Below are 12,354 nucleotides of genomic sequence, written 5' to 3' on the forward strand. Positions count from 1 at the left end.
TGGGTGAACTATCCCTTGGCGTTTAAAACTTTATAAGGTTCTTGTGGAAAGATACGTTGTTGTTTTTACTTTAGTTGATGGTTTTTCATACAGTGAAAGTGATTTTTACTTTAAATCAACTTAAAGGAGAAAAGGGAAACATAAGCTCACAACCAGTCCACAAGGAATACATACTTTTGCTGGTGATTCATAGAGATTGTTAACATCACAGTCTGCGTTCATCGCATAAAAAAATACTTTAGTGCTCAAATGCAGGTAAGTAAATGAAGAGTTTCGTTGCAAAACGAGATAAATCAATTTTTTTACATTTTTGTCAAAACATGTTTATTATTATGTTATCATGTTATTATTTTGTTTTATGGTGCTACTTGGCTGTATTTTTTAAGTTATGAAGGTTTAAATCAAAACAAACCAACTGCAGTTGCATTGAAATTAAATGGAATGCACAACCAAAAAATGAGATTTATGAACAATTAAAAAAACTGTGGTTATCTCGTTTTGCAACGAAACTCTTCAAATGTAAACAGAGTACAGATTAGTGGTGTTGTATGAAAGATGTCAATTTTGTAGGACCGTTTGGTTTCATGCTACCATCAATGTGGAGATGCAAGACTAACACCGCATCCCAACCGGATGTAACATTTTGTAAATTGTTTGGTGTATGTCAACAGCGTTTGTAAGCCCTGCCCACGCTGAAATGTCATCGGGTCCACAATCCCATTTTATACTATTAGCTGACTGTGATACTATACGCAGTAGTTTTGCATTAAAGGGATAGTTCACCCAAAAATGAAAATTACCCCATGATTTACTAACCCTTAAGCCATCCTCTATGTATTTGAGCACCTTTTTTCAGATGAACACAACCTGAGTTATATTAGAAAATATAATGGTAGTAAATGGTGCTTTTGATATGAAGCCCAAAAAAGTCCATCCATACTTCACAGAAGTAATCCACACAGCTCAAGAGGGTTAATAAAGGCCTATCAATGGGATATTGTAAGAAAAATATAAATATTTAAAACTTTACAAACTAAAATAACTAGCTTCTGGTCATGACTGACGAGCATTCACGAGTTTCCAGTGTAGGATGTAGCGCACGAGACGTAGTGGCTTAGTGATCATGGTTTCCCGCAGCACATTTCAGTTCAGGTGGCCCGCCTAAGCTTGGAAACCATACCGCCTCTTAACTAGATCGTCCAAAAAAAAAAAAAAAACTAGCTGCACAAAAGGCCATGAGGTGCATCTCGTAGAATAGCGTGTACGTGCTTCACACCGCAAGTGGGACGCGCACCACACGGCCGAAAAAGACGTGGTCCGGACGGTCAATGTCTGGAGGATAGCCAGTTAATAAAACGCGTGTCCGTGAGAACTGTAAGTGGACTTATGTTTTGGGGTTATTTAAGCCTGTTATTGTATTAGTTTATAGTTCTTGCCATTTTAAAGTAAGTTAGCTGGTGAATTTGTTGTTTGAGCAACCTGCTAGCTAGGTTTCACGTGCCTGTTAATTAGATATAATTGTTGAGCGCTCTTGCTCACTTTATTTATGTGCATTATTTACATGCTACAGTAGTTACACTCCTATAAGATAATGTAATTAATAGTGGGAAATAATCAGTTTTTACAATTTTTGCGCTATCTATCATCGTTCACCTGACGTTCTACAACATCGTCTTCAGTTTGTGTTTATTAACCCTTTAGTTTCAGTTCATCATGCAGCTATTCCCATTAAAGGTGTCTGTTAAAAACATTTAATTAATTAATAATCTAGTATGTGTTTATTTTCTGTTATAGTTTCTTCAAAATTCAGTTTTATTTTGAGTGTTTTAAATAAAAATATTTTTATTTTCATCATGACGCATACCCCCGTCCCTTTGATTGCCACGCCCTCTGCCCCGCCTACTCGCCCAATCCTACCACCTTAACTAACAAACTTTCTGCGGGAAACCCTGATGGGGTAAATTTCATTTTGGGGTAAACTATCCATTTAAGTTACTTGTCGCTGTGAACGTATAAGGTCCAGTTTATAAGCATAATATGCAGCGAAGATTTCACTTCTTGTTTACCTTTACCTTTATAAGTATGTCTCAAGTTTATTGTTCCTACATAAAACAACAGGAACGCTAGGAACGTGTCTGTTGCAACTTTGCATTTATTTGTCTTGAGAGTTCATTGAGCACACGACACCGTGAACCGTCATTAAACTATGATAAGCTCACTAACATCTTATAGGTCCCTTACACTTCGTAGATACCAGTTTATGCCATCCCACAATAAATCGGCTTTATCTCCCAGTGTATCACCTGATGTCCTTGCCCATTTTAACATCAAAATATGATGGTGTATCATAAACGAAAGTATGTTCCAGGAAAAGATGAGGGGAAAAAAGGGCCCAAATTCAGCAGTCGCAGTGGGTTTCATGAGAAAGGAATCTCTGACCTCGAGGGTCAAACCAGCAAGCTATAGGGACTAATCGTATTTATGATAGGAGAGGACCAGAAACATAAACACAGGCCTGCCATGAGTCTTAAGAGAAGACTTGGGAACCGAGTTGGTAATGTTGTGGAGGCAAAGTCATATGATGGATCCTGTGTGATCCAGCATGGAGTGTTGACGCTTGAACATCATGTGATGACCTCCAATATAAACAAAACCACTTTGTATGTGGCCTCTTCAGGCGACAGGATCTTCACCTTTAGAAAAGTTTGCTTCAGCTACATTGCTTTGCCCTCCATAAACCTTTTGCTTCTTTGAACAATCTTAACTTCTATAAGGAAGATTCCTGTTGAACCGGTAATAGGGTAGTTGACAGTACATGTCAAGCACTGATGATCTAAAACAATTATATAAAACAAGTTCCTTTTTCTTAATTCTGATTGGATGAATTACTTGTTGCATTGTAAAATGCAAATACATGTGCATGTTTGACAGCAGAATTTTTATTGCTGCCAGGTTGCTATGTTGCTTGGTGACCATAAACAGCCCTGGTTAGGTTTATGAGTTGTTACTTAGCAGACTAAATGAATAAATGTAACTTAAACATTAATTCATTTCCTGTGTCATGGTCTGCTTTTTAAAAAACACTCAAGGTTGTGCATTACAGCAATTTTTACCATGGTTAAAGGAATAGTTCACTGAAAAAGGAAAAGTAAATCCCCAAGGGCCCCATTTATAAATTGTTGCATGTAAAGCATCCTAAATGATCTAATGATCATTTCTCAAAGCATGTACGTCTGATTCGTAGAATGAATTTACGCACAGAAAATGCACGTACGCCTCTCTTTCAGATGTGACGTATAAATCGCAAATGATCTGTTCCAGATGTCTGCTTTTAAAGGCGGGGTGCAAGATCTCTTTATGCCAATGTTGACATTCGAAATCACCTAAACAAACACGCCCCTACCCCAATAGAATCTGGACCTTCTTTTGATAGACCCGCCCCACACATACGCAACCCAGGCAACAATGTCGGTTAGTAGACACGCGTACTCAGCCCGACTCCTTTTTCCAAAGCGTTTCTCAAAAATCGTGCACCCCGCCTTTAAATGATGCCTAGTTAATGTAATTGTCATATAAAGAGCACATGTTAACCTGTTTAAATCCATTTATTTCCAAAAATCTGCAAGCAAAAGTGTGTAAAAGTGAGCGAAGGTCTCTTCAGACCCTGAATTCATGCTAAGCACGTTTCCACGTCAAAGACCGTTTTCATAAATATGAACGTTGCCATGGATTTTGGCGTACATGCACTTTACGGTCAAATTTGTGCATGCGCACGCTTTAGAAATGAGATAGTACCTGATATTTTGAAGGCCATCTATGGTTGAAAAAGGAATTGCTATGCAGGGCTCAACATAAGTGACTGCCCGTTGGCCCGGGGCAAGCATAAGAGACGTTCGGGCCAGTAAAAAGTATTGTCGCTTGCCCGATCAAGCCAGTGCTTCACCCTCTGAAATATATTTTCATCAATGTATATTATTTAACATCTTGGAAGCAGACATTTACTTGGGTAAAACATGACGAAAGAAACAATGCAATATTTTGCAATAGTTTGCTGTCAGCTTACAGGTAAAGCAGAAAAGTTGTGAGCCTTTTTTGTCGGAACATGTCTGTTATATACAATTATATCTGACTTTTGAATTATTCTTTTTAAATATGTGACACTGACATTTTTTTATTGGGGCCAGTGAAATTTTGCGATCTTGGTATTAGTGGTATTATTTAGGGATGGACGATATATCGGCCGACATATCGTTATCGGCCGATAACTGCTTATTTTTAATATTATAAGTTATCGGTCTGATAGCAAAATTAGGCCGATAAATGAAAGCCGATAAATGATGGATTATTTTGGTTTGTTGAACCACTTCACTTGCTCATTGCTGGCCATGTGGAGTTTTGATTGGTGCTTTTTGTGACATAGCACAAAGATGACACGTGTTGCGGGCTTAAGAAGAGTATGCTAGTCTAGGTCAAAGACAAGATGTCCACGGTCTGGGAGTTTTTCATTGTAAAAATAATATGAATATTTGTCGGCCTATATATATATCGGTTATCGGCCCCCAAATATAAAGAGTTATCGCTATCGGCCAAAATTTCCATATCGGTGCATCCCTAGTATTATTATCAAGGTTGGTATTAGTGTTGGGCGATGTGCCCCATTTTGAGATTGTCCTATCATCAGCCTGTGAGATCGCCAATACACGATAGTATCTGGGGGCGGGGCAGTAGTTTACTCATTTATTTATTTGTTCATTTTTTACTTATTTATGACTAAGTCACTTGATTGGTGAACAAAAAAAGAAGCAATGGGAACACTGACATAACCGCAACCACCTTAAAACTGATTCCATCAGTCCACCCACATCATTAAGTCCTTTTAAGTATTTCCTGTGTGCCAGGGAGTGGGAACAACAAACTCACCGGTTTTAACCCTCTGCGAGCCTAACAACCTCTATAGTGCAAGGAAATGTCAGAGCCGCGCGTATTACAAGTCCAGGTGCTAGAAGGAGTCCATGCCGCGCGCATTCAGGTCCGAGCAGTAGTCAAAGACGCGTGCATTGAGTCCACGTGCGTGCGAGAAGGAATCCGTGTGCATTACAAACTCTCTCGCGCAAAGTTAGTAAAGCTCACAAACCCTCTCATGCGAGGAAAAGCATGTTAATATAAAACTATGATGATAATAATAATAACTATCGCAACTATGATCATGAAAGCCCGCTATTAGCGATATTTCTGACGATCGTCGATACACGATACTATCGTCTATCGGCACAACCCTAGTTGGTATATTGCATCTTTAATATTAAGCAATTGACATGTTGTCCTAACTTTGTAAGTTGCTATGCTATGCTATGGCATTAAGGTGAGTAAATTACGATGTAATTTTCATTTTCAGTGAACTACTCCTTTAAGAGAGTACAAATGCCTTGACCCTTGTAAAATCACTGTAATTACACGGTAATGAAATATTTGTACTTTAAAAATGTCATACTTCAGGACTATTTTAGGTAATATAAGATATGCAAGATTAAAATAGTAGTCCATGTTGTTTGTCATCTACCCAATCTACAGGTTCTCAGCCGTACATTTTGTTAAGAGCTTCATCCAAAGTCAAGAACTCTTTTCAAGCCTGGTCTGTGTCAAGCGTAGTTGGTGTCAGTGAAACGGATATGTGTGAAATGAATCTCAGTGGCATGCTGCTGCTCGAATGTATGTGTGAAGAGTGGATTTCTATTTGCATGTGACTGCATGTCATTTGAATATGCCTGATACATTCAGTCGCAAAAACGGAGAGCTGCTTTTTTTCTTTGCTCCCTCCTCTGGTGAGTTTGGGGGACTTTGTTCATGGCATGCTTCACCTCCCTATCTGCTCCATGGTCGGTGGTCCGCCCTGATCCCCAGAGACAGGTGCAGGATGCCATACGGGGCTGTGGGCTGGGGAGGGTCAGTTTTTACCGGACGAGAGAGGACGACATGGCAGCCGCCGCCGCTGTGGTTTAAATCAAAAGACGACAGTAAGGGTTAAAGTTAAGGTGGTCTTTGAACGGTGATCGCTGACTGCTCGAGGAAGCCCACAGGAGGAAACGGGGTGTGTGTGAGCCCAGCTCAGGAAGGCAAGGAAACAGAGAAGCTCCAGCCCTGCCCTAAATCCCGAATTTCCAGAGAAAGGTCAAAACCGACGAGTCTCGCTTAAGAAGTGACCTTAACTTTTGTTTGGTAGGAAGCGCTAAATGCAACGATAGCAAGTTGCATGACTTTGCGTCACACTTACAAGGCCGTCTACGTAGACTACCATGTCAGTGCTGCAGAGGTTGGCAGAGAGGCTGTTTCAGCGGGCTGGTCCCTGTCTCGGAGACTCCAGCGATGGGGAGGGCAGCTACTACCGGTCCCAGGATGAGTCCGAGGCCTCTTGCTGGAGTGAGTGACTGACATGAGGCATAATGTGGGTTTGTCTGCTGGCACAGTTAGTGTTTGGATATAACGGTGGAAGGCGGAGCTTGGGAAAGGAGCAGAGAAACATGCAAGTCTAAAGGTCGAACCTCCCCCTTTATCTATAGCAAAGTGTTGGCAGTGCTTTGAAGTTGATGTTCTTTGAAAACATTTAATAAATTGTATTATTAATAGTGATGGAGAGATATATTAGATTTAATTGATGATATTGGCTTTTTTTAAGATCATCGGCATATGTTGCGCAATAACTTAAAGGCATAGTTCACCAATAAATAAATATTCAGTCAGCATTTTCTCACCCTCATTTTGTTACAAACCTGTATAAATTTTCTGCTGAACACTAAGGAAGATATTTGTAAGCAAGCAGAAAACAAGAGCACCATTGACTTGCATAGTAGGAAAAAATAATATGGAAGTCAATGGGGCTCAAAAACGGGTTGGTTGCTAACATTGTCTAAAATATCTTCCCTTGTCTTCAACATAACAAAAAAATACAGGTTTGTAACAACATAAGGGTGAGTAAATGACAGAATTTTCATTTTTGGTGAACTATCCCTTTTAATCGTTGAACCCTTTTGTGTCCATTTTAAAATCTGAATCTCAATGAATTGTAAATAGGGCTGTCAGAAGATTAATCGCGATTGATCGCATACAAAATAAAAGTTTGTGTTTGCATAATATATTTTTGTGTAATTATTATGTATTTATAAATTCACACATGAATGTATAAATAGGAAAATTTGTTTTTTATGTATATTTATATATAATGTAAAATTTTATATAATTTTATATTTTATTTTAAATAAAAAATATTCAGAAATATTTGTAAATGTTTCTTAAATGCGTACATGCATGTACACACACACAAAATAATTACACACATTGCACACAAATATTATGCAAAAACAAACTTTTATTTTGTATTCGATTAATCACGATCAATCTTTTGACAGCCCTAATTGTAATCAATACATCTGTTTTGAATATCTTTATGTTTGAGTAAATATTTTGTAAAATACATACTGTACATTTTTTTATCATTATTCTGTATGCACTGTGAAAACCCCAAATCGACCAAAAAGTATTTCCAAGTGCGTTCTTCGACTGCATTCATAAATACATTTTTAACATAAAGGATGTTGTAAAGTGTCATAGGTGATAGGAATATTGGGTTAGCACCTCTTGGATTGTTCTTGGATTGATGTGGTACCACCAACACAGGCATATTCAGGGTACAAAGCCCTTTGTATTCATCTCCTAATGTTTGTGCTGTTGCCTGGTGTTGGCTGCGTCATTTAAGAGTTCCAGGGAAGCTGACTGTCTGTTTCCTGGGAGATCTGTCCGTGTGTCCCGCTTTGTTGGGGTCCTAGCATTCGGTTGTCCCTGCTGTTCCTGCCTGTCTGAATTATGGACCAATTTTAATGCTATCACTTCATTCATAAGTGGTTTATCAAGTTCGGTGACCACTACTGAAGATGCATCTCATTCAGCATCCGTCGCTCCCCTTTGTTCCTGTAGCTCGGATTTTTAGAGCATTACATTAGCAGGGCAAAAGGTTGTGGGTTTGATTCCCAAAGAACACACATGCTGATAAAACTGTGTAGCTTGAATTCACTGTAAGTCGCTTTGGATGAAAGTGTCTGCGAAATGCGTAAACGTAAATAAACATAGTCCACCTCCCCATTTTCTTAAAAGCTCAGCTTGTAAAATCCCACTAGGGGTCATGGATGTTTACTTTAAATAGCTCCTACCCTGACAAACCCTGTCCACAAAGTCATCCCGAGGTGTCCAAGAGCTGAAAAGAGATTACACTAGGAGTAGAGCGAGGCCTATACTCTTGAGAAATGAGGTCAGGGAGGAGGGAGGGACTTACCAAAGGTGTCACCATTCCTTGAGTCCCACCTGGCGAGGGTGGCTGCATCTGGCTCAGTCTTTAAATCCGTCTCTAACTCTTCCTGTGGCTCTGCCTCACTTTTGCTGTGCAAATGGCAGGCCTGAGGGTGCATGTTTTGCAAATGAGTGCTGCTTCGTATATGTGTGTGTGTTTTAAGTGATCACGCAGTCAATGTGCTCTTGGCCGACCCCCTTTGGCTTGCGTCAGAGCGGGCAACAACGGCCGAGGGCGATGCCGATTGATCCGCAGATCAATCGTGGACTCTGTCCGCAGGAGGACAGTATCAGGACTGAGTTTGAGGGACCAAACTCATACACCATTGCATGCTACCTTCTTCGCCAAGGATGTGTCCACTTTGAAGTCTACGACTTGAATTGATGGCAACTTGTTTTATTCACGGTGCATTCCATTGGATGCGACACTTCTATACCCCTCCCTTTATCAACCAGGCCTTTGTCAGGATCAATTGAGTGCATGTGTTTCAGGCATGTGTGTGTTCCACTTCAGGGTGAAATGCTACTGTGTACAGAATAAATATTGATACAAACAGTGCATGAGGCCGATTGATTTGCAAGGGTGATGTCCACACATTGGAGCTGGAGCGACAAAGCGAGGGCTTTAGATTAGCACACCTCGCAGGACCAAAAGCAGGAACATCAACTGGATTCTGAAGCAGTGCGAACCAAAACCTGGAGCTTTGGGTTAAATTGAATGAAAGGATCCAGTGAGGGTAGACCTCTTTGGGTGAGGCATAGAGCTATGGACCCGATGCTTTGAGGCAGTGGTGGAAAAGTCCGATGTGTGACCGAAAAAGCTCCAAGAGGCATGCTGGAAAGCGGGAGTCTCGTTCTTCCGGAGGAGCAGTGGAGGGTTGTGGAGGAGGAGTGGACAATCCCACACTTTTGGTAGATGTTAAGGTCATGGTGGACTTTGTGTGGGAATTAGTAATTTGCCTCTGGTAGTCATGGCACCCATTTGGCAGGAATGCCAGCACAGTGGCAAGGATTTATGAAATTGCAGATATTTTTACAACGAGTTTCCTTTCGAGGTGTTTACGTGGCATAGATGCCGAGACCTGACCACTATTTTGGAGACGTTTTTGTTGTGGCATTTATTGACCGTTGGATGATTGTCAAGTTTAGATGAACTTTGGTCTTTTTTTTTTTTCACTATCTCTCACTACAGTTCCTCTACCGATTTTTCATAACCAAGTAGTAATCTGACACTAGAGCGTATGCAAGCGCTGTGTCTGTGAGAGAGGCACTCATGAAACTCTCTCAGAGATATATGGCAGGGGAATTGACGGGAAGTTGTGGGGTGAGGCTCTTTGTCTGTGGCTCTGCCCAGAGCTTGTGCATCCGAGATAATGGCAGTAGATTTAAGCCGGCCTAACTTCGCTTCATGCTGTGTGAGATTGTTTAATGCACTTACTTTGATTTCTGAAAGCAGTCCACATTAGGAATGCCTTATGTGGGTGTGTCGTAGATTAGCGTCTTCTACACAAGTTATTCAAGTTTCTGTGGACGTCGTCTTTTGATGCAGCAACGGCAACAGTTGGACCTTCTCAAAAGCTAAGACAGCGTGCATTTCCCAAGAGTGAATGCTGGTGTTGTGGAATGAGGAAGAGCCTGCAATCTGAAAGTTCCCACACAGCCGAATAATGCGAAGGGACGGAAATGTGCTCTGTTTGCAAGGGTTGCCATAAATAGGGCTTTATTATTGGCCGATATGACAGTGCTTGATATAATATCTTGAGATTTTGCTATTTAAAAAAAAAAATTGTGACAATTTAAAGCTTGATTAACACAAGCAAATATTTTCAATATTTTGAAATTTTATATTTTCAGCACAATTATCCTGATAATAACATTTGATATATTGCCATAATTTACTGGTGTGCTTGCCTGATTTTACACTTGATCTTTCCAAAACTTAACTAATCGCAACTAATCGTTTGCAGAATAAAAGTTTTATCATATAATAAATACACACATGCTTGTATATATTTAAGTGTGTATATGCATTTCTATATTTTTATATATAAATATATTTATATTATATAATCGTTTGCAGAATAAAAGTTTTTGTTTACATATGTGTGTGTGTGCTGCATGTATGATTTTAAGAATTATATAAAAAATATATATATATTAAAGGGACACTCCACTTTTTTTGAAAATATGGTCATTTTCCAGCTTCCCTATTAAACATTTGATTCTTACGGTTTTGGAATCCATTCAGCTGATCTCTGCGTCTGGCGCTACCATTTTTAGCATGGCTTGGCATAGTTCATTGAATCTGATTGGACCATTGGCATTGTACCTAAAAAGTGACTAGAGAGTTTGGATGTTTTTCCTATTTAAGATAGGACTCTTCTGTGGTTACACCGTGTACTAAGACCGACGGAAAATTAAAAGTTGCTCTCATTGATATTAATATGATATGACACAGTGCCTGAAAATAGTCCCTCGCTATTAAAAGTTACTAAGGGGACTTATTTTGGCTGCTGCGTAATCTCACTACACCTCCTGCAGCCATGTTATTACAGCAAAGTCCTTGAATATTACGCCAGAATGAGAGTAAAGTTCATAACCATATCTGCCTAGAAAATCGAACTTTTAATTTTCCGTCGGTCTTCGTGCATGGTGTAACTGCGGAAGAGTCAAGATTTGGATGGGAGGAATATCCAAACTCTTTGGTTATTTTTTTAGCGCGATGCTAGTGGTCTAATCCGATTCAATGGATTGTGCTAAGCTATGCTGGGAGTGGTACCGCCGGACGCGGGGATCGGCTGAATGGATTCCAGGGCGGTAGGAATCGAGTGTTTAACTCTGGGGGAGCTGGAAAATTAGCATATTTTTTAAGGGTGGAGTCCCTTTAATATATAAAATTTGTTTCTTAAAATCATACATGCAGCACACACGCATATGTAAACAAAAACCTTTATTCTGCAAATGATTAGTTGTTATGCAGCCCTAAAACGATGTATTCTTCACATACAAGGACCATAAGAGCGTGACCATAGATATTGATTTGGGTCTGAGCCCTTCTTCTGTCATGGTGGGTACATGAAATATTACATAACACAAGCTAAGTCAATGCGGAAATTAGAACGGACCTAACCAGAGCCCACAGGCTCTGAACACACAACAAACATGACAAAAAAAGGGAAGTGGGCTGATACTGTGGGTCCTGCAGTTTTATATTTGGTTATAAGCAGAGAACAGACTTCACAGTTCCTAATGGATCACCTAGCAATGACCTGGAATTTAAAGTCGACATCTGTACAAAACACTGTGTTAAGCAGAAGTGTGTATTTCATGGGTTGTTTTTGAGTTGCACGCTACAAAAAATGAACAGAGGTAATCAAATTAAACACTTACAGCTACTGAATCATTTAAAAGCTTTATGTAAAGGGTAAATACTAGTTTTCTCACACAGGTTTTCTTATGCGTAGCACAGCTGACTAAATGCTGTGAGGTACTGTCATAAAGCAACTCTGGACTTTACTTTGTTCTAAAGGTTGTAAAAAGGTTGCCACAGACATCGCTCTTAAAAATGTAGGTGCTACTTCACAGCAAAGAACCATTAGCTTTTCTTTTGCTTCGGTCATTTCTGCACTTTACTTGACTTTTTTTGCAGATACAATAGACAGGCCGTTTTCAGACCATTCTAACAAGTGTGATGTTATACATGTGATTGTTGTTGACATAATGGTATCTCCTGCCTTTTTTCTTTTACAGTTAAGGAGTTTCTCGCTAAAGCCAAAGAAGATTTCCTAAAGAAATGGGAGAACCCAGCACAGGTCAGTGAAGCCAATTTATCCCCACTGCTGCATAGACGCATCCAAACAGTCATTGAGTTCATGTATGCCCCCTTCTGGACACAGACTGAACTGATTGACTAGTCTCAGTTAAGTAATATTTACAGTGGACATGGAAAAAGTCATGGTAGTAATAATAATACAATGCACGTCCACATGCACTTTTTCTTTTGAAGATGGTATTTGG

General features: G+C 39.7%; 1 protein-coding gene across 2 annotated transcripts in view; it reads left to right on the forward strand.

Annotated features, from left to right (window-relative positions):
- prkacaa (protein kinase, cAMP-dependent, catalytic, alpha, genome duplicate a) overlaps positions 1-12,354 on the forward strand; it is a 48,888-nt gene that overhangs the window by 22,854 nt on the left and 13,680 nt on the right. The window contains exons 1-2 of one of the 2 annotated variants that reach the window (XM_073856894.1): positions 8,998-9,261; positions 12,093-12,149. In XM_073856894.1, coding sequence (XP_073712995.1) covers positions 9,142-9,261; positions 12,093-12,149 — 177 coding nt within the window. In that variant the 5' untranslated portion in view covers positions 8,998-9,141. Of the gene's footprint in view, positions 1-8,997; positions 9,262-12,087; positions 12,150-12,354 lie in introns of those variants that run through there. The other variant, XM_073856895.1, reaches the window with a different exon arrangement.

Source organism: Misgurnus anguillicaudatus, chromosome 19, assembly GCF_027580225.2.
Source record: "Misgurnus anguillicaudatus chromosome 19, ASM2758022v2, whole genome shotgun sequence".
In the NCBI taxonomy this organism is placed as follows: Eukaryota; Metazoa; Chordata; class Actinopteri; order Cypriniformes; family Cobitidae; genus Misgurnus; species Misgurnus anguillicaudatus.